This window comes from Siniperca chuatsi, linkage group LG5 (genome assembly GCF_020085105.1).
Source record: "Siniperca chuatsi isolate FFG_IHB_CAS linkage group LG5, ASM2008510v1, whole genome shotgun sequence".
Classification (NCBI taxonomy): domain Eukaryota; kingdom Metazoa; phylum Chordata; class Actinopteri; order Centrarchiformes; family Sinipercidae; genus Siniperca; species Siniperca chuatsi.
The window spans coordinates 18,426,280-18,447,961 of NC_058046.1; the positions used below are offsets into that span (position 1 = coordinate 18,426,280).

Below are 21,682 nucleotides of genomic sequence, written 5' to 3' on the forward strand. Positions count from 1 at the left end.
TATATATATATATATATATATATATATATATATATATATATATATTAAATGGTATATGTTCTTATAATAAAAATAAAAATGGAATCATCATTATTTTTCCAAAACATGTTGTAATGTGCATTTTACTCAATTTAATCAAACTGAGGTGAGAGTCAGAAATATATCATAAAGGCAGAAGGTTGATAATCATCAAGAGATCAGTAGATACATTAGTTTGACAAAGGCTGCTCACTGAAAACTAGTTTAGAATAGTGCAAAGTAGCTTTATCTCATTAAGAAACACATAAATGTATGGGATGGCAACATGAGGGTGTTACAGTAATATTATGGTTATGCATTTTTCTATGAGGACAGCCAAATATCTAGCTATTGGCACCCATAACGCTGTAATAAATATTGACTGTATGTGTAAGGTTATCAACATACATTGTGACATGTACATTGTTATACATTGATAGATAACTAATATTAATATAAACAGGTAAAAACAATGCAAAACTCTACAAGTCAGTGAAGAGATGGCCTGTTAAGAAACAGTGAGCTAGCTAATACAGAGTACTACAAACTATTAAAAAAAAACCTAAATGTAACCCCTGAGTTATAGTCATTTCTTCTCTACAATAAATAAGTTTTAACTAGCTAGCTAGCTAGCTAGGGGTGGGGGAGCTAGGGATCAACCATAGGCTGTATAAACAACCTATCAGCCAGGTCAACATGTCTTTGCCAGCTCAGTAAAAATGGAAAAGCTCAACGGTGATTGGTTGCAAGAACCAATGGTCTCACCACCGTCTTGAACACAGTATGGAGGGACCTCTATTAAACGCAAAACATCTATCGCCCGAACAGGGACTTGAACCCTGGACCCTCAGATTAAAAGTCTGATGCTCTACCGACTGAGCTATCCGGGCGCTCTGAGGTCCTGGAACACCATTATCAATTATAAATTAGATATATGCTATATGAAGCATATGTTTGGGACGGTGAATGTAACGCTACACTTCGCCCCCTACTAATTTGTACAATAACCACTATCACGTATTACAAAAGTACGCCTGCGCCAACGGCAGCATTCAACACAGAAAACGCCAGTCTCACAATACTATCAGTGTCTTTCAAAAAATTTTACTAAGGAAAGGTTGACTATTTAATAGAATAATATTCCTCCACATTCAAGACGCCCTCGACGCATTTGAAATAAAACGTTTCAGTCAGGTGTCTGCCTGGGACATAAGCGAAGAAGGAAGGAAGTGGAAGTTAAACCTCTCGCTTCCCCTCGTCCTGCCTCCTTTGGGCTAGCTACGGCATGTCGTTAGCTACATCCATGTGAAGCTAGTTCCGACTTTTAACCTCGAGGAAGGAGGGGGTGAAGGGAGGGTAAAGGACACTTTACTAGATCCAAAGGTCTCTCTTTACCCAAGCTCTCATCAAGTGTTGAGAATATGTCAAATGTTACTTAATAAGTGATAGAAATATGAGAGTGGCTTGTAATTCTAACGTGTATTTTCAACTAGAATGTATCAAAGAAATAAATTATTTCTGATTATTATTGTACATTTTGATTTTTTTTTTCCTTTAGAAACAGACCAAATCCCTGAATAAAATATAATTCACACTGAATGGAATAGCCTAAGTATTGAAAGCAACAATGTAACTGTGTTCTCTGAATGCAGTTTGCAATATTGTTCTGTTGATTTAAAATAAATAAAATCTGATCATTTTATTGTTATCTGCATAGGTTTACAAAAAGTTCAGCTTGGCTTGACTCCTGTTTTTACGGATATTTATGGTAGAAATCATTCAAAATTACTGCTGTAGAAATATAGTATAAGACTCCCTCACTTCACCAACTCCACCGTACCTTAATTTTCTCACATACACTCGTAACCAGAACACACACACAAGGAAATTAATAAAGGAATGATATAAAATAAAAATGTTAAAATGTTAAAATAAATAAAGCTAGGAAACACAGCTCTACTAGTAAAACAAGTCATAAGGGGGGTTGTAAAAAAACACAACAACAAAAATCAACACATTTTGCCAGGCTCACACATGTGTCAATATACTACACCCGTTATATGGCATGCAAATTAATAATAATCACAACAATGAACCAATAGAACCAGACTGAGATATAACAAGCAGTTTTTGGTCTTTTAAAATTATTTACACTATCTACACACTAAGAGACAAACGATGGCAGAGACACGAATCTATCTTATCTGCCCTCTTCCTCCACATATCCTCCATCCACTGGTCAAATGGCATACCACCTTTCCGGGGACAGTATAAGTAGCCATAATACTGTCTGTTGAGTACAACAGGCAAAGGGGCAGAGGTAGGTGGAGGAGCCTGCTTAGGGAACAGACAGCAGAGCTGCACACTTCCTCTTGACCGCTGCCTGCCCCGCTGTACTTTGAGTACTGATGTTGGGGGCCGGGCTGTGGGGGGTGCAGCAGTGGGTCGTTCCTGTACAGGTGGAGAGGTACAGGAGTAATAGTTGTATTGTAGACTACTTTTGCATGTAATCTAGGATTTTACAGTTAAAAATATTTACCTTTTTTGTGGAGTCCATTTTTAGGAAACTGCCAAAGGTGGGCATTATTATGCTGGCTTTGATGCGGCCCAGCCCGCTCAGAATGTCACGGCTACAAACAGCCCACATCCACCTGTGAGTAGGGAGAGCGACTGGCTCAGGCGGCGCCTGGAACATGACAGGGAGCAGGCTTGGCCGGCCAGCAAAGTCCGAGACAAACATTTGAGACACAGGGTAAATAATCTCAGCATACTCACTTTTGAGTCAGCCGCCGGACCGTGGCTTTGTAAACTGACCACAACAACAAAAAGTAACCTTAAGTGGTGCCTTGTGCATTTTACCTGGCCAGGTGTTGCTGCGGGTGATGTGGAGAGGATGCTGATAAGAGTCCTGGTTGTGGTGTCACTGCAGATGACACAGGGACCCCACAGTTAAATGTCTGTGTCCCTCAAACATTTTCCCGTCAGCTGCATCGAACATTTCTCCTTCTGTAATATTGTTTGACAGTGAATCAAAAGAATGTGCCCCCTTTTAATTTGACTTAGCTTTATGTTTAATGACTGTCCACATTGTCCAGATTAACTTTCAAATACAGATCATGCCACTTTTTCAGGCGTGGTGCCGGTCTGTTTCCTGCCTCAGAGGGCCAGACCCTCAGGCAGCTGACCTACTCAGGCTGGACATCCACTCCTCATCACCTATAGCTCAGTGCTTCTTTTGTTTGACAGCCATCTGCCATTAATATAGTGGCTAGCAGGAAAAAGCAGTAGCCCTATCATATTATCACAAGGACGTTCAAATTAACGTGCTAGGTTCTCACAGCACAGTATGGAGGGACATCTTCTTCTTTTCCTTTCAGCTGTTCCCTTTCAGGGGTCGCCACAGCGAATCATGTGCCTCCATCTAACCCTGTCCTCTGCATCCTCTTCACTCACACCAATTAACTTCATGTCCTCTCTCACTACATCCACAAATCTCCTCTTTGGTCTTCCTCTAGACCTCCTGGCAGCTCCAGCCTCAGCATCCTTCTACCAATATATTCACAGTCTCTCCTCTGAACATGTCCAAACCACCTCAATCTGGCCTCTCTGACTTTATCTCCGAAAAGTCTAACATGAGCTGTCCCTCTGATGGTCACTCCCAAAGAGAACCTCAGCATCTTAAGCTCTGCTACATCCAGCTCTGCCTCTTGTCTTTTCTTCAGTGCCACTGTCTCTAAGCTGTACAACATCGCTGGTCTCACCACCGTCTTGAACACAGTATGGAGGGACCTCTATTAAACGCAAAACATCTATCGCCCGAACAGGGACTTGAACCCTGGACCCTCAGATTAAAAGTCTGATGCTCTACCGACTGAGCTATCCGGGCGCTCTGAGGTCCTGGAACACCATTATCAATTATAAATTAGATATATGCTATATGAAGCATATGTTTGGGACGGTGAATGTAACGCTACACTTCGCCCCCTACTAATTTGTACAATAACCACTATCACGTATTACAAAAGTACGCCTGCGCCAACGGCAGCATTCAACACAGAAAACGCCAGTCTCACAATACTATCAGTGTCTTTCAAAAAATTTTACTAAGGAAAGGTTGACTATTTAATAGAATAATATTCCTCCACATTCAAGACGCCCTCGACGCATTTGAAATAAAACGTTTCAGTCAGGTGTCTGCCTGGGACATAAGCGAAGAAGGAAGGAAGTGGAAGTTAAACCTCTCGCTTCCCCTCGTCCTGCCTCCTTTGGGCTAGCTACATCCATGTGAAGCTAGTTTAGAGCCCTGCTCTAAGAAAAAGTGATACTATTTTTATACAACTCGGACACAGCTGGCTCGCTAATTGTGCTGAAAATGTCAGTGTTTAGCCTCGCTGTTAAACGGACATGCCGCGGCGTATCACAGAAAATCATTCGGCCTTCATTTAATCTGTTAACAAACGATGGTTACTCAGCAACAAACATGGAGAACTTCCGCAGAAGAAGAAACAGCTGCTCGCGGAGCCACATCACAAATGTAACGCGTCTGTTGAGCTCTCAACCTCATAACCCCAAGGTAAATTCAAGGACAATGGTTATTATTTGAGTTGCAGTCGGTTTAACTTGTCAGTCTTGTTACCTGGGTTTCTCTTCTGATAGGTACCAGAGGTTGCAACATGGGAACCAGTATCAGAGGACCAACTTCCCCCGGTAATATCTTCATGACTGGGTGTGACCACAATACTTGCATGGTGTTAAGTAATGCTTGGTGACCCAATGCCTTGAAATTCATGTTAGATTGTAACAAAAGATATTAATTTGAAAGCCCTGTATTAGTATGTGAAAGCATAAATGGTGCATGTAAGTGTATGTGCAGTGAGGAGGAGTCAGCAGCCAGTGAGGTAGAGACAATCAGTGCAAATTTTCAGTCTGGAGGAAGGTGTGGGGGTCCGGGGTGGAGGGAGAAAGAATATCTGCCAAAGTTACAGTGTTTTTAGTACCAAATTCCCTCTTTGTGTTTCCACAGTGTTTCCTTGTTGAACTGCAACAGAGGATTAATAACACAAAGGGGGAATTTCTTACTAAAAAGACTTTGTTTTTTGTTTCGAAGGACATCTAGACAACACCACATAATAAAGGTCAACAATACAAAACAACAGAGATTACCAAAGAGCAAAGGTCAAAACATGAAGGGCCACGAGTCATGACAGTGTTCGGTGATTAGAAGTTATTAATGGATGTAATGACTTTATTCAATGGATACTTATTACAGTTACAAACATTCTTAAAGGTTATATTGATAACATTTTTATGTAGACGAATATTTAAAAAAAAAAAACATCCACAGAGCTTTTAGAAAGGTGCAGAATAAAAGTATAATTTTTCCTTTAAAAAAAATTATGATTGTGACTTAATCATTTTAAACATTTTGACGGGTCCAAAATGAATGTTTTGTTTATCTCTGTGTGAGATGTCTGACGTTTGGTTCCTGCTTCTAACGAGGCTTGTGAGCCAATAGTATAACCACGTTGGTATCACGTGGTATAGTTTGTCAGTTAGTGTGGGGAAAAAACGGACACTGACGTTAGAATATGTCCGAACAACAATAACCCATAAATTTACAGTTCTGCATATTTAAACAAAATAAACAACAACAGTCACAGTCCTCAAAACCTTAACTAATGTGTTGTCACCGGTTAGATTAGAAAAATTAGAAAAACAACAGCTTTAACCCCTGAGAAGCCACGTTAGCATTAGTGACGGTTGCATCCAGTTACCTAACGTTATTGTTCCCTCAAACAATGTAACGTTATAACGAAGATGCGTATCAGAGGGGATTTAGAAGTGGGCCAGGGTCCGACATAACCAATGGCCCGGGGCCAGTACAAGTTTATGCAGGGCAAGTTGATTGTGGCGGACTGGTCCGCTTATGAAAAGACGGTCGCTCTTCTTTAGGAATGGAGGGGACGTGGGATCCCAATATATTACCAATGTGTCATGTCGAAGGTAAATTAAAGTTCAGAACTATTGTAAATCTGCTCATTATAGTGTTTAGACCGAAAATGGGACTTTTATTGAGGGTGTCATCTCATATAGCAGTCTAATGTTATCCCTCATAGCCAGCTGTGTTACTCACGTTAATATAAAAATCTGAAAATACTGACAGAATCATACAGTCATCCTTTCTCCCTGTAGCCATTGTTGCTGTGTGGCGCTCAGCTGTTTGTTTTTTTATAATCCAATATGAGATTTGTTTTCAACAAGGAAACTCTTTGATTAATGTAAGGTCAACACCACGCTAACACTAATGCTAGCTAACATCAACTTTTACTGTAACGTTAGCTGTCTGTCTAATGTGGAACGCTGTGGGTTTTAATAGCATCCCTACAATGTACTGTACTGTACTCTTTGATTTGGATTAAAATGTAAATATTTACCTAATGTCTTATAGTGTAAGGATGATCGAAATGTAATTTTACTGTAAGTGTTGCACTATAGGGCCCCTGTAATTATTAAATGATGGGGAGAAAAGGGTTACCTAAAGCTAGCTAGCCAGATCCTAAGATTACCATAGATACCGTTACATGAAACAACACCTCACAAAGTAACCAAAATCTATAGATAAAATATATATTACAAAATGAATGAATGAGTCTCACTCCACTCGACCATGAAATATGCAGGTTGTGCAACAAACTGGAAACCACAGGAATGAAATGGGAGGGGGAGGGGGAGTGCGTCATCTAGTGGCTGGATGTTATCAATAGCATCTTTAAGTGACACACATGCCACACATACATTTCTAAGCAACACACCATTGATTTTACAGCCTGCCCAAATCCCTGCTGACCTGGTGGACAAACTAGAGCGACTGGCCTTGGTTGATTTCCGCACCAAACAGGGAGTGGCCTGTTTGGAGAAAGCTGTACGATTTGTAGATCAGCTTCATGTTGTTGACACGTCGGGGGTTGAACCGATGGATTCAGTTCTAGAGGACAGGTACGGTTCAGACAGGTATTATATAACAAATGGGCAACAACTGTAGCTCAATTTTAAACTCTTATTGTATGAATGTGTTTATGTGTCATCTATGCACATTCAGGGCATTAAACCTGAGGGACGATGCCGTGGTGGAGGGGGACTGTGCTGAAGAACTGCTTCAGCTCTCCAGAAACACAGTGGAAGAATACTTCGTGGCTCCACCAGGTAACAAAAAAAACTAAATTTATTTTTGTGTTTATTTTATGATTGGTTGTACATTATTGAGATGTTAAGTGAATACAATTTAAGATGGTGGGGTACCTTTTTCATTGTGAGGATCCCTAACTAATATTTATTTTCTTACCACAGGAAATATTCCTCTACCGAAGAGGGAGGAGAGGGCCGCCATGCTGAAACACTCAGAGTTCTGATGTTTATGACTTTGTCCTCTATTTATTACTAATTTTCCATTTGGGAAGTTGTGTAAAATAAAAACCTGCTTATTTTTCAGTTTCATTTGACACCTGTGGTTAAATCTTGTTTCAGTATCATTTTATTGAATTGTGATGTGTTATGAGGACATTCAGCGCAATGGCAGTACACAGTTTTCATGTGTTATTTATGATCTTCATGTGTCTAGTGTTGTTTAACTTTAAACAACCTTAATCTCTCTTTCTGTTTTGTTTCCCTAGAAGACATGTTTTTGTTTGGCTAAAATACCCTGTGACGTGTTAGCCTCATTTCTTCTGATGAAATGATTTGGCCTTTCCTTGTTAGAACTACAATGTCCTGATTTGACCTCATGCCATCCAAAAGTCCCCTGTTAATCTAAAGTTACCTGTAATTAATTTACACTAAGAGCTGTTCCTCCACTGCCCCACAGTACTCTTTATTGCATTATTACTTATTACTTATTTTATTACATTGTATTATACTGTACTATACTTATCAACTGGTAAATCCACTTTACACTTAGCTTTATAATTTATATCCACTTTTGTACTTAATTTAAATTTGCTGTATTATAGTGTATCATATTTTGATTTGCACATCTCTTATTTCTTACTAGAAATAAATGTCTCTGCGGAATTATTTTATTATTATTTCTATTTCTACTCCTGTGTGCACTGACGTGATAGTGATCAGCTGTAAGCCTCCATATACCCGAGTCATATGTTCGGAGAATAGAAATTGAAAGTTATGAAGGCAGGAACGGAAAACGAATGTGAAGTAAAGGGGGCGGCGTCGACCAGCGAGGCAGCCTGTTTATAAGCTGCGGGGAGCTGAAGCCTCTGACAGCTGCTGCTGAGCATCGCGTGTTCACCTGTCGCCGTCTGAAGACTCCAAGTTTTCCGGAGGAGTTTGCTAACGTGATCAAAAGGTAGGACGCTCTCTTTATCAACGCTGAAATCCATCGATGCTTTCTTTAAAAGAGTGTTTCCACACTAAATGTATTGAATGATCTTTCAGGCCACTTTCATCATGGATATTACCATTGTTATGCTGGATGGGACGTCCCACACCCTGACGGTGCACCCACAGGACACAGTGGGCTCTCTGAAAACACGCATCCAGGAGAAACTCGGAGTCCCCGCACAGAGGCAGAAGCTGGTGTTTGTCAACGGCCAGAGGACACCTCTCAGCGACGACCTGAAGCCTGTCAGCGGCTACGGCTTGCGGCCTGGTTCCCAGGTGTCTCTGCTGGTGACACAGCCGGCCACCATCCAGGTGCTCCTCAGAAACGAGAAGGGGCAGGTGAGCACCTATGATATCAAACCCGACGAGACTGTGAGCGACTTCAAGAGCAAGGTCCAATGCAGAGAGGGGGTCCCGGTGACCCAGCAGAGGCTCATTTACCAAGGCAGGGAGATGATGAATGGTAAACTTGCGGACTACAACGTCGAAGCGCTGAGCACCATCGACCTGACGTTCCGTCTGAGAGGAGGCTGAGGACACTTCATATATCAGAAAGTGAATAATTTGTACATAGTTTTTTTCAATATAAATGAAGTATTTCTTATTTATTTGTATTTCCATTTCTAAAAAAAAATCAGTGCATTCCTCTGTGTAATTCTGTCATGTCTTAAAACTTGTTTTGGCTTAATATATTAATTTGTTTTGACAATAAAAATATGTCATACACACAACCCAGCATGTTGTCATTTTATTTTTATTCTGTTGACTGGGCACTGCTTTAAAAATAAAAAGTAATAAAAAAAAAAATTAAGCCCCAAATGTGAAGTTGCATGTCTTTACATTTCCTGCACTATTTCTTCAGCTCAGGCGTGGAGCTGCACCCTGTGCAGACCACAACCACAAGTAATTAAAAAGACACACATTAAAATTGACATTTATTCCAGTATTTAAAAGAGACTGTCTCTGTCATGTAATTTGAGGTTTTCTATTACATCTTACCAGATTATGGCAGTGCTCTGTAGATAATGCATTTATTATGTTCGCTTATTACAAATACAGTAATGTATCCAAAATATCATAGCAGCATGTTATAATGGCTTGAACTCATTTTACAGGTTTGTTAGGAGTTAATTAGAAGAGCTACTGTATGTGAGAATTATTGCCCAGATTAGGAACAGGTATATAGTAGTAGTACAGTAAACACCCTAATGTTAAAGGGACAGTTCACCCCAAAATCAAAAATGCAGTGGCTTGCAAAAGTATTCATACCCCTTGAACTTTTCCACATTTTTCATGTTACAACCACAAACAAATGTATTTTATTGGGATTTCATGTGATAGACCAACACAAAGTGATGCATAATTGTGAAGTGGAAGGAAAATTATACATGGTTTTCAAAGTTTTTTACAAATAAAACTCTGAAAAGTGTGGCGTGCAAGAGTATTCAGCCCCCTTTACTCTGATACCCCTAAATAAAATCCAGTGCAACCAACTGCCTTCAGAAGTCACCAAATTAGTAAATAGAGTCCACTTGTGTGTAATCTAATCTCAGTCTACATACAGCTGTTGTGTGAAGGCCTCAGAGGTTTGTTAGAGAACATTAGTGAACGAACAGCACCATGAAGCTCAAGGAACACACCAGACAGGTCAGGGATGAAGTTGTGGAGAAGTTTAAAGCAGGGTTAGGTTATAAAAAATATCCCAAGCTTTGAACAACTCACGGAGAACTGTTCAATCCATTGTACGAAAACGTAAAGAGCATGGCACAACTGCAAACCTACCAAGAAATGGCCGTCCACCTAAACTTACAGGCCGGGCCAGGAGAGCATTGATCAGAGAAGCAGCCAAGAGGCCCATGGTCACTCTGGAGGAGCTGCAGAGATCCACAGCTCAGGTGGGAGAATCTGTCCACAGGACAACTATTAGGCGTGCACTCCACAAATCCGACCTTTGCCCGAGTGGCAAGAAGAAAGCCATAGTTGGGGGAAAAAAAGCCATGTGGGGACACAGCAAACATGTGGAAGAAGGTGCTGTGGTCAGATGAGACGAAAATTGAAGTTTTTGGCCTAAAAGCAAGACGCTATTTGTGGTGGAAAAATAACACTGCACATCGCCTGAACACATCATCCCCACTGTAAAACATGGGCGTGGCAGCATCATGCTGTGGGGATGCTTTTCTTCAGCAGGGACAGGGAAGCTGGTCAGAGTTGATGGGAAGATGGATGGAGCCAAATACAGGGCAATCTTGGAAGAAAACCTGTTAGAGTCAGCAAAAGACTTGAGACTGGGGCGGAGGTTCACCTTCCAGCTGGACAATGACCCTAAACATACAGCCAGAGCTAACATGGAATGGTTTAGATCAAAGCATATTCATGTGTTAGACTGGCCCAGTCAAAGTCCACACCTAAATCCCACTGAGAATCTGTGGCAAGACTTGAAAATTGCTGTTCGCAGATGCTCTCCGTCCAATCTGACTGAGCTTGAGTTATTTTGCAAAGAAGAATGGGCAAAATTTCAGTCTCTAGATGTGCAACGCTGGTAGAGACATACCCCAAAAGACTTGCAGCTGTAATTGCAGCGCAAGGTGGTTCTACAAAGTATTGACTCAGGGGGCTGAATACTTTTGCACGCCACACTTTTCAGAGCTTTATTTGTGAAAAAACTTTGAAAACCATGTATAATTTTCCTTCCACTTCACAATTATGCGCCACTTGGTGTCGGTCTATCACAGGAAATCCCAATAAAATACATCTACGTTTGTGGTTGTAACATGAAAAAATTTGGAAAAGTTCAAGGGGTATGAATACTTTTGCAAGCCACTGTACATATTTGTCCTCTTACCCATAGTGCTATTTATCCATCCTTGTTGGGAGCAGTTTCATGTTGGATTATGGGTAGAAAGAAAATAGTGCCATTTAGTTCCATTCTATTCAAGAAAGGCAGACATTTCTACTGCCAATATCTCCAAAACTCGGCAACACACTAAAACAATCGAGATGGATAAAGAGCACTACAGGTAAGAGGACAAATGTGTGCCCTCTTTCTGATTTCTTATTTTTTGCATGTTTGTCACACTTAAATATTTCAGATCAAACTAATTTAAATATTAGTCAAAGAAAACACAAGTAAACACAAAATGCAGTTTTTAAATGAAGGTTGTTATTATTAAGGGAAAACAAAATCCAAACCTACTTGGCCCTGTATGAAATAGTGATTGTCCCCTAAACCTAATAACTGGTTGGGCCACCCTTAGCAGCAACAACTGCAATCAAGCGTTTGCGATAACAAAAATGGCCTGCATGGCTGAGTTCCAAGACGATGATCTGAAACATTTAAGTGTGACAAACATGCAAAAAATAAGAAATCAGGAACACTTTTTCACACCACTGTATGTACTTTTGATTTTGGGGTGAACTGTCCCTTTAAGGCAACAAGCCACTACCTGTGGAGGGACAATATAAACTAATTCAGACTTTTCTTGAGTGTAGTTGCAATGAACAGTGGTGCCAGTTGGCCCCCAAAATGCTGTTGTGTTTACAGATTGTTTTGTGATGAATATTAGATGTTTTGTTTTTTTATTTTACAATTAGCCTACTGTATTTTCACCACTATTTTTCATGAAATTCAGATCACTGTTACTAATCTTTGTCACTATTATTTATTTAGCCTACTACTATTTGCCTATTCTAATTGCTCTGATTCATATGACATTTGTCCGTCAAAAGTGTGGTGTCATGTGCATATCAAGGTACGAGTTAGTAACAAGCTGTTCCTCCACTGCCCCACCTGTTTGATACAACTGGACTATTAGGTGGTAAACTCGTAAGCGTGCCTTGGGGCAGTGTTAGTAAAGACCAAAACATCACAAGCCCTCTCTATGACCGAGTCATATGTTCGGAGAATAGAAATTGAAAGTTATGAAGGCAGGAACGGAAAACGAATGTGAAGTAAAGGGGGCGGCGTCGACCAGCGAGGCAGCCTGTTTATAAGCTGCGGGGAGCTGAAGCCTCTGACAGCTGCTGCTGAGCATCGCGTGTTCACCTGTCGCCGTCTGAAGACTCCAAGTTTTCCGGAGGAGTTTGCTAACGTGATCAAAAGGTAGGACGCTCTCTTTATCAACGCTGAAATCCATCGATGCTTTCTTTAAAAGAGTGTTTCCACACTAAATGTATTGAATGATCTTTCAGGCCACTTTCATCATGGATATTACCATTGTTATGCTGGATGGGACGTCCCACACCCTGACGGTGCACCCACAGGACACAGTGGGCTCTCTGAAAACACGCATCCAGGAGAAACTCGGAGTCCCCGCACAGAGGCAGAAGCTGGTGTTTGTCAACGGCCAGAGGACACCTCTCAGCGACGACCTGAAGCCTGTCAGCGGCTACGGCTTGCGGCCTGGTTCCCAGGTGTCTCTGCTGGTGACACAGCCGGCCACCATCCAGGTGCTCCTCAGAAACGAGAAGGGGCAGGTGAGCACCTATGATATCAAACCCGACGAGACTGTGAGCGACTTCAAGAGCAAGGTCCAATGCAGAGAGGGGGTCCCGGTGACCCAGCAGAGGCTCATTTACCAAGGCAGGGAGATGATGAATGGTAAACTTGCGGACTACAACGTCGAAGCGCTGAGCACCATCGACCTGACGTTCCGTCTGAGAGGAGGCTGAGGACACTTCATATATCAGAAAGTGAATAATTTGTACATAGTTTTTTTCAATATAAATGAAGTATTTCTTATTTATTTGTATTTCCATTTCTAAAAAAAAATCAGTGCATTCCTCTGTGTAATTCTGTCATGTCTTAAAACTTGTTTTGGCTTAATATATTAATTTGTTTTGACAATAAAAATATGTCATACACACAACCCAGCATGTTGTCATTTTATTTTTATTCTGTTGACTGGGCACTGCTTTAAAAATAAAAAGTAATAAAAAAAAATTAAGCCCCAAATGTGAAGTTGCATGTCTTTACATTTCCTGCACTATTTCTTCAGCTCAGGCGTGGAGCTGCACCCTGTGCAGACCACAACCACAAGTAATTAAAAAGACACACATTAAAATTGACATTTATTCCAGTATTTAAAAGAGACTGTCTCTGTCATGTAATTTGAGGTTTACTATTACATCTTACCAGATTATGGCAGTGCTCTGTAGATAATGCATTTATTATGTTCGCTTATTACAAATACAGTAATGTATCCAAAATATCATAGCAGCATGTTATAATGGCTTGAACTCATTTTACAGGTTTGTTAGGAGTTAATTAGAAGAGCTACTGTATGTGAGAATTATTGCCCAGATTAGGAACAGGTATATAGTAGTAGTACAGTAAACACCCTAATGTTAAAGGGACAGTTCACCCCAAAATCAAAAATGCAGTGGCTTGCAAAAGTATTCATACCCCTTGAACTTTTCCACATTTTTCATGTTACAACCACAAACAAATGTATTTTATTGGGATTTCATGTGATAGACCAACACAAAGTGATGCATAATTGTGAAGTGGAAGGAAAATTATACATGGTTTTCAAAGTTTTTTACAAATAAAACTCTGAAAAGTGTGGCGTGCAAGAGTATTCAGCCCCCTTTACTCTGATACCCCTAAATAAAATCCAGTGCAACCAACTGCCTTCAGAAGTCACCAAATTAGTAAATAGAGTCCACTTGTGTGTAATCTAATCTCAGTCTACATACAGCTGTTGTGTGAAGGCCTCAGAGGTTTGTTAGAGAACATTAGTGAACGAACAGCACCATGAAGCTCAAGGAACACACCAGACAGGTCAGGGATGAAGTTGTGGAGAAGTTTAAAGCAGGGTTAGGTTATAAAAAAATATCCCAAGCTTTGAACAACTCACGGAGAACTGTTCAATCCATTGTACGAAAACGTAAAGAGCATGGCACAACTGCAAACCTACCAAGAAATGGCCGTCCACCTAAACTTACAGGCCGGGCCAGGAGAGCATTGATCAGAGAAGCAGCCAAGAGGCCCATGGTCACTCTGGAGGAGCTGCAGAGATCCACAGCTCAGGTGGGAGAATCTGTCCACAGGACAACTATTAGGCGTGCACTCCACAAATCCGACCTTTGCCCGAGTGGCAAGAAGAAAGCCATAGTTGGGGGGAAAAAAAGCCATGTGGGGGACACAGCAAACATGTGGAAGAAGGTGCTGTGGTCAGATGAGACGAAAATTGAAGTTTTTGGCCTAAAAGCAAGACGCTATTTGTGGTGGAAAAATAACACTGCACATCGCCCTGAACACATCATCCCCACTGTAAAACATGGGCGTGGCAGCATCATGCTGTGGGGATGCTTTTCTTCAGCAGGGACAGGGAAGCTGGTCAGAGTTGATGGGAAGATGGATGGAGCCAAATACAGGGCAATCTTGGAAGAAAACCTGTTAGAGTCAGCAAAAGACTTGAGACTGGGGCGGAGGTTCACCTTCCAGCTGGACAATGACCCTAAACATACAGCCAGAGCTAACATGGAATGGTTTAGATCAAAGCATATTCATGTGTTAGACTGGCCCAGTCAAAGTCCACACCTAAATCCCACTGAGAATCTGTGGCAAGACTTGAAAATTGCTGTTCGCAGATGCTCTCCGTCCAATCTGACTGAGCTTGAGTTATTTTGCAAAGAAGAATGGGCAAAATTTCAGTCTCTAGATGTGCAACGCTGGTAGAGACATACCCCAAAAGACTTGCAGCTGTAATTGCAGCGCAAGGTGGTTCTACAAAGTATTGACTCAGGGGGCTGAATACTTTTGCACGCCACACTTTTCAGAGCTTTATTTGTGAAAAAACTTTGAAAACCATGTATAATTTTCCTTCCACTTCACAATTATGCGCCACTTGGTGTCGGTCTATCACAGGAAATCCCAATAAAATACATCTACGTTTGTGGTTGTAACATGAAAAAATTTGGAAAAGTTCAAGGGGTATGAATACTTTTGCAAGCCACTGTACATATTTGTCCTCTTACCCATAGTGCTATTTATCCATCCTTGTTGGGAGCAGTTTCATGTTGGATTATGGGTAGAAAGAAAATAGTGCCATTTAGTTCCATTCTATTCAAGAAAGGCAGACATTTCTACTGCCAATATCTCCAAAACTCGGCAACACACTAAAACAATCGAGATGGATAAAGAGCACTACAGGTAAGAGGACAAATGTGTGCCCTCTTTCTGATTTCTTATTTTTTGCATGTTTGTCACACTTAAATATTTCAGATCAAACTAATTTAAATATTAGTCAAAGAAAACACAAGTAAACACAAAATGCAGTTTTTAAATGAAGGTTGTTATTATTAAGGGAAAACAAAATCCAAACCTACTTGGCCCTGTATGAAATAGTGATTGTCCCCTAAACCTAATAACTGGTTGGGCCACCCTTAGCAGCAACAACTGCAATCAAGCGTTTGCGATAACAAAAATGGCCTGCATGGCTGAGTTCCAAGACGATGATCTGAAACATTTAAGTGTGACAAACATGCAAAAAATAAGAAATCAGGAACACTTTTTCACACCACTGTATGTACTTTTGATTTTGGGGTGAACTGTCCCTTTAAGGCAACAAGCCACTACCTGTGGAGGGACAATATAAACTAATTCAGACTTTTCTTGAGTGTAGTTGCAATGAACAGTGGTGCCAGTTGGCCCCCAAAATGCTGTTGTGTTTACAGATTGTTTTGTGATGAATATTAGATTTTTTTTTTTTATTTTACAATTAGCCTACTGTATTTTCACCACTATTTTTCATGAAATTCAGATCACTGTTACTAATCTTTGTCACTATTATTTATTTAGCCTACTACTATTTGCCTATTCTAATTGCTCTGATTCATATGACATTTGTCCGTCAAAAGTGTGGTGTCATGTGCATATCAAGGTACGAGTTAGTAACAAGCTGTTCCTCCACTGCCCCACCTGTTTGATACAACTGGACTATTAGGTGGTAAACTCGTAAGCGTGCCTTGGGGCAGTGTTAGTAAAGACCAAAACATCACAAGCCCTCTCTATGACCGAGTCATATGTTCGGAGAATAGAAATTGAAAGTTATGAAGGCAGGAACGGAAAACGAATGTGAAGTAAAGGGGGCGGCGTCGACCAGCGAGGCAGCCTGTTTATAAGCTGCGGGAGCTGAAGCCTCTGACAGCTGCTGCTGAGCATCGCGTGTTCACCTGTCGCCGTCTGAAGACTCCAAGTTTTCCGGAGGAGTTTGCTAACGTGATCAAAAGGTAGGTCGCTCTCTTTATCAACGCTGAAATCCATCGATGCTTTCTTTAAAAGAGTGTTTCCACACTAAATGTATTGAATGATCTTTCAGGCCACTTTCATCATGGATATTACCATTGTTATGCTGGATGGGACGTCCCACACCCTGACGGTGCACCCACAGGACACAGTGGGCTCTCTGAAAACACGCATCCAGGAGAAACTCGGAGTCCCCGCACAGAGGCAGAAGCTGGTGTTTGTCAACGGCCAGAGGACACCTCTCAGCGACGACCTGAAGCCTGTCAGCGGCTACGGCTTGCGGCCTGGTTCCCAGGTGTCTCTGCTGGTGACACAGCCGGCCACCATCCAGGTGCTCCTCAGAAACGAGAAGGGGCAGGTGAGCACCTATGATATCAAACCCGACGAGACTGTGAGCGACTTCAAGAGCAAGGTCCAATGCAGAGAGGGGGTCCCGGTGACCCAGCAGAGGCTCATTTACCAAGGCAGGGAGATGATGAATGGTAAACTTGCGGACTACAACGTCGAAGCGCTGAGCACCATCGACCTGACGTTCCGTCTGAGAGGAGGCTGAGGACACTTCATATATCAGAAAGTGAATAATTTGTACATAGTTTTTTTCAATATAAATGAAGTATTTCTTATTTATTTGTATTTCCATTTCTAAAAAAAAATCAGTGCATTCCTCTGTGTAATTCTGTCATGTCTTAAAACTTGTTTTGGCTTAATATATTAATTTGTTTTGACAATAAAAATATGTCATACACACAACCCAGCATGTTGTCATTTTATTTTTATTCTGTTGACTGGGCACTGCTTTAAAAATAAAAAGTAATAAAAAAAAATTAAGCCCCAAATGTGAAGTTGCATGTCTTTACATTTCCTGCACTATTTCTTCAGCTCAGGCGTGGAGCTGCACCCTGTGCAGACCACAACCACAAGTAATTAAAAAGACACACATTAAAATTGACATTTATTCCAGTATTTAAAAGAGACTGTCTCTGTCATGTAATTTGAGGTTTTCTATTACATCTTACCAGATTATGGCAGTGCTCTGTAGATAATGCATTTATTATGTTCGCTTATTACAAATACAGTAATGTATCCAAAATATCATAGCAGCATGTTATAATGGCTTGAACTCATTTTACAGGTTTGTTAGGAGTTAATTAGAAGAGCTACTGTATGTGAGAATTATTGCCCAGATTAGGAACAGGTATATAGTAGTAGTACAGTAAACACCCTAATGTTAAAGCCACTGTGAAGAAGCCGTTTTCTGTGAGTACATTTAGGGAAGCTTCATTTCCTCACAGATGCAAGGTAGGCGTACCAAAATAAGGCGATCATGTTGGCAAACAGCACTCGGAACTGAAAGTGAAAAAACAGACACAGGAGCACGTACAAGAGAAAAACATTAGTGGTGTCAGTATGTGACTCATCATTTGTTCGTTGACAGGATGCCAGTGAAATACATACCTGAACAGGCACAAAGATGATATTGATGAACTGGAAGGGGGTCCAAACTTTCCAATTCATCTTTAAAGCAGTCCAGTAACTTCCTTTCATCTTCTTCTCAAAGTCTCCCCACCCTTTGGCCTGAAAATTGATTTGAATGACTATATATTTACATTTATTTTGCAATTTTGCACTTTCGTAGAAAAGGTTTCAATCATAGTCATCTGGACACTGTTTTCAGAATCAAGACGTTTCGGCTCCCATCCGGAAGTCATTCTCAATTGTGAAAAATGGTCTGAGAACTCAGAAATTTAAGCTACTCGGTGTTGCTTAAGCCCTGCCCTCTGGAAGGAGTCTACCTGAGTGTCTGCTATTTACCCTGCCTAGTTTCACCTGAAACTGCCCTTCTTTTGTTTCCATGATGGCCCAGTAATCAGTAATCAGGCCTATTGTTTTCTGGCTGCACCTCCCTCATCACTGTTAAGTACCTGATTAGCATATGATTGGCTTGACCAAAGTGTTAATACACTCTGGTAAACGGTTGGCAAGTTTAATCTCAGACCACCATTTCTGTTCAAACAAAACCAAAATAGCTTCCTTGACGCCCCGTTCAAACCAACTCTTCTCTCTACTTAGAATCTTCACCTCGCTGTCTTCAAATGTGTGGTTTGTAGCTTTTAGGTGCAAATGCACGGCGCTCTGTAATCCCGAGTTAGTGTGTCGTCTGTGCTGATAAAGTCTTTTGTGAAGTGGCTGTTTGGTCTCGCCTATGTACCGTTCTTTGCTGTTTTCCTCACTGCATTGAATGGAGTAGACTACATTGCTCTGTTTTTGTGTGGGCATCTTGTCCTTAGGGTGAATGAGTTTCTGTCTTAAAGTGTTGCCTGGTTTAAAGAAAACAGGAACATTGTGCTGTCTAAAGATCCTTTGTAGTTTTTCAGACAGTCCAGATACATAAGGGATGGAGACACCGTTCCTTCTTGGTTCCGTTTCCTCTTTGTTGAGAGCCCAAGTAGGATACCTACAAGCTGAAAGTGCATTCTGAACATGCCTTTCCTCTTTCTTCTTACCCTCTGAGCCGGTGGGCACTTCTTGGGCTCTATGTTGTAATGTCCGGATTACACCCAGTTTGTGCTGTAATGGATGCTGGAAACCTTTTCTACGATGGAACATTCCTGGACGAATGAGGGACTACACCGTCTTAATTTTGCACTTTATCCTTCATGTCTATATAAGAAACAACTTTATAGCATGTGTTTAATATTACATATAATACGTGAAGACAGTTGACTAAATACTATGGTAAATATCCAGGTTGAAACATTACATGAGTGGCAGTAAATCAGAATTAAAGGGGCAGCCCGCCAATTTTACACATCAAAACTAGTCATAGAGAGTACTGCTAAACCTGTAAAATACAAACCAGTGTTAAAAACTGGGGGCATGGAGTTTGAAAGACATGGGCATTTATCAGGCAGGGAGGGTCTAATGAAATATACTATCGAGTTGCATTATGGGAAGTGTAGGATCCTGCATTCCTTTAGCTTCACCCATACTTTGGGCTAAAATTCAGAATATATCTCGGCCTCTGTTGCAGAACTTTTGACCATGTTTTGTTTTTTTTAAATCTGTCCCCCAACTTTGTGCCAGTGCAATATATCTAAATCACTGGAGCGCCCCCTTAATGAGATTATTAGGAGGGAGAGTTTCTGAGATGACCCACCTCCAGGATGTTCATAACAAAGTAGAAGAGGAGCAGAAAGCCAGGGGCAAAAACAAGCCGATCCAGCAGCAGACGTTTGACTATACAGTACGGGTCTGTGCTGGGCATCCACACTTCCATCAGCTGGTAAAAGTAATGGCTCACCGGTCCTGTAATAAACAACCTGAAATAGGCAACAAAGCATAATATAACTACCAACAGAAAAATAAATAAACACACAGATGTAAGAAGGGAGTTCAATTTTAAGATACAAAGATTTTAACAGGGAACACTATGTTCTCTCTGCGGATACTTTGCTATCAGTGACAGTAATTATGTTACACTGTAGTTGACGTATTTTACACTGTGTTTTACCCTCTAGTCTAACTGGAGCACACCATTACATTCATTTTCTTGTTGTAAATAAGCCACGAAAAGCATGTCAACCCTCAGTTTTGTTTCTGTGTACAGTCTCACCCATAAATGGCATAGCGTGTAGCTCCAGCTGCGTCAATCTCATTGACCGGGACTCCATTTTTGGCCTTTTTTCTTGCCTCCACAATCTGAGACAGAAGATTCCCTAAAGCTGAGAGGATGCCACTGAAAATATGAAGGACACAAACACAACTCTATCAAAAGCAACAGGTACATTCATAATAACATACTCTGATAAAATAAAATTAGTGTCATAAGGGGAGGTTTTCCTGGCAGATTCTGATTGGCTAGTGCTGACATGAAAGGGAAGTCTGAAGTCAGTGCAAAGTGGTCTAAAAGATAGCGACACTTTGAAGTCATCAACAATCAAGAACAGCTAACCAATGCAAACAGTAACTTAACTTAAATGTAATGGTTTGACTTTGTCAGCGCTTTAGTAAATGACTGTTAAACTGAGGAAACACGGCAGAAAATAAGCACCAGGCTGCAGAACATGAACAAACCAGTCAGTGAATAACCAAAGCTTCTGACCTCGTTACAGATTTAGTGAGGATGGGGTATTTCTTCAGAAGAACCACATACTGCTGTAGTAAACGGACATGAATAGACAAATCCCGGACTGGCAGGCTCTCCACAGGCATTGTCAATTGTTTAACAGTGCAAACATTACCACTACAGAACTGACAGGGGCGAAGTTGAAAAGCAACTGTGCCAGATTCTTCCTGTCGACGTGATTTCGTCACTGGTTGAGCCACGCCTTCACGTCGTTGACGTCCAAAACAGCCAATTTTACTAGGCCTGTATCACGAGCAGTTTACAGTTCTTACATGTCGAACAGCACTAAAAAGAATAATAATAGTATTAGAGGTGGTGAAATGCACAAGACTGAATAACGCACTGCTTATTTTTTTAAACATTACTACCTTAACAGGACTATTAAAGTAACAAAATGAAGAAATGTCCTTTCAGCAGTTCAAATTGTACAATAGCCAAAAATACTGTTGGGTAAACACAAACCATAATAGTGACAGCTGCTAAACAACTTTAATATCTTATTTTAATCTGCTTGTTTAAATGCTTTTATTCAGAGGGCATAAACATGGGAGGTTATCAACTTGAGTTCCGTTTTAATCACAGTATGTGAAACGTGTTATATTTCATTAGTACCTTTCAAAACGTAACATAGCTGCTTTCCAGATTGGCACTGAAAACATCGTTTTTAGTTATATATAAAAATTAAAAGTTTTATATAAGGCACCGAACTTCCCTGCAACAAGATGATTTTATTGTAATAAGTGAATTTGAATGTGAATTTACGTTTAACTTTATCTACTTGTTTTAAGGTTTTGCAGCAAAGTTAACTTTTTTTTTTTAGTCTAGCTTTTAGATGCAGACCTGAAAGTGTGGTCACATACCAAAAGTATATTTGTATTTCTGTTCTTCAGGCCACT

The 21,682-nt window shown here is 40.7% G+C and overlaps 5 protein-coding genes, 1 long non-coding RNA gene and 2 other non-coding genes across 10 annotated transcripts; 4 read left to right on the top strand and 4 right to left on the bottom strand.

Moving 5' to 3' along the window:
- Positions 1 to 90: 90 nt before the first annotated feature.
- Positions 91 to 4,738, bottom strand: LOC122876500. Of its 2 annotated transcripts, none has more exons than XR_006378077.1 (4): positions 4,655 to 4,738; positions 2,878 to 3,024; positions 2,558 to 2,726; positions 91 to 2,469 (listed from the first exon to the last, which is right to left on the bottom strand). It is a non-coding gene; the product is annotated as an uncharacterized LOC122876500 (long non-coding RNA). The 2 variants fall into 2 exon arrangements; XR_006378076.1 differs by having other exon boundaries at positions 2,878 to 2,941; positions 4,655 to 4,736.
- trnak-uuu lies at positions 836 to 908 on the bottom strand. The gene has a single exon. It is a non-coding gene; the product is annotated as a tRNA-Lys (tRNA).
- Positions 3,832 to 3,904, bottom strand: trnak-uuu. The gene has a single exon. It is a non-coding gene; the product is annotated as a tRNA-Lys (tRNA).
- gatc (glutamyl-tRNA amidotransferase subunit C) lies at positions 4,093 to 9,143 on the top strand. Its single transcript, XM_044196924.1, has 6 exons — positions 4,093 to 4,591; positions 4,675 to 4,725; positions 6,845 to 7,014; positions 7,118 to 7,221; positions 7,366 to 8,377; positions 8,467 to 9,143. Exons 1-5 carry the CDS (start codon positions 4,391 to 4,393, stop codon positions 7,425 to 7,427), a joined length of 588 nt encoding a protein of 195 aa, XP_044052859.1. The 5' UTR covers positions 4,093 to 4,390; the 3' UTR covers positions 7,428 to 8,377; positions 8,467 to 9,143.
- LOC122876497 (polyubiquitin-like) lies at positions 8,479 to 9,143 on the top strand. Its single transcript, XM_044196926.1, has one exon. The coding sequence runs from the start codon at positions 8,479 to 8,481 to the stop codon at positions 8,944 to 8,946; it is 468 nt and encodes a 155-aa protein (XP_044052861.1). The 3' UTR covers positions 8,947 to 9,143.
- Positions 9,144 to 12,350: 3,207 nt separating this feature from the next.
- On the top strand, positions 12,351 to 13,277 carry LOC122876496 (polyubiquitin-like). The gene is made up of 2 exons (XM_044196925.1): positions 12,351 to 12,511; positions 12,601 to 13,277. The coding sequence occupies exon 2, from the start codon at positions 12,613 to 12,615 to the stop codon at positions 13,078 to 13,080; it is 468 nt and encodes a 155-aa protein (XP_044052860.1). The 5' UTR covers positions 12,351 to 12,511; positions 12,601 to 12,612; the 3' UTR covers positions 13,081 to 13,277.
- On the bottom strand, positions 13,177 to 20,960 carry pxmp2 (peroxisomal membrane protein 2). 2 transcript variants are annotated; one of them, XR_006378074.1, is made up of 6 exons: positions 20,763 to 20,960; positions 20,274 to 20,396; positions 19,818 to 19,980; positions 18,116 to 18,235; positions 17,888 to 18,007; positions 13,177 to 13,754 (listed from the first exon to the last, which is right to left on the bottom strand). XR_006378074.1 is itself a non-coding variant. In XM_044196922.1 (5 exons), the coding sequence occupies exons 1-5, from the start codon at positions 20,870 to 20,872 to the stop codon at positions 17,939 to 17,941; spliced, it is 585 nt and encodes a 194-aa protein (XP_044052857.1). In that variant the 5' UTR covers positions 20,873 to 20,959; the 3' UTR covers positions 17,310 to 17,938. The 2 variants fall into 2 exon arrangements, 1 of the variants encoding a protein (XP_044052857.1); XM_044196922.1 differs by lacking the exon at positions 13,177 to 13,754 and having other exon boundaries at positions 17,310 to 18,007; positions 20,763 to 20,959.
- Positions 16,542 to 17,410, top strand: LOC122876498 (polyubiquitin-like). Its single transcript, XM_044196927.1, has 2 exons — positions 16,542 to 16,644; positions 16,734 to 17,410. The coding sequence occupies exon 2, from the start codon at positions 16,746 to 16,748 to the stop codon at positions 17,211 to 17,213; it is 468 nt and encodes a 155-aa protein (XP_044052862.1). The 5' UTR covers positions 16,542 to 16,644; positions 16,734 to 16,745; the 3' UTR covers positions 17,214 to 17,410.
- Positions 20,961 to 21,682: the final 722 nt, after the last annotated feature.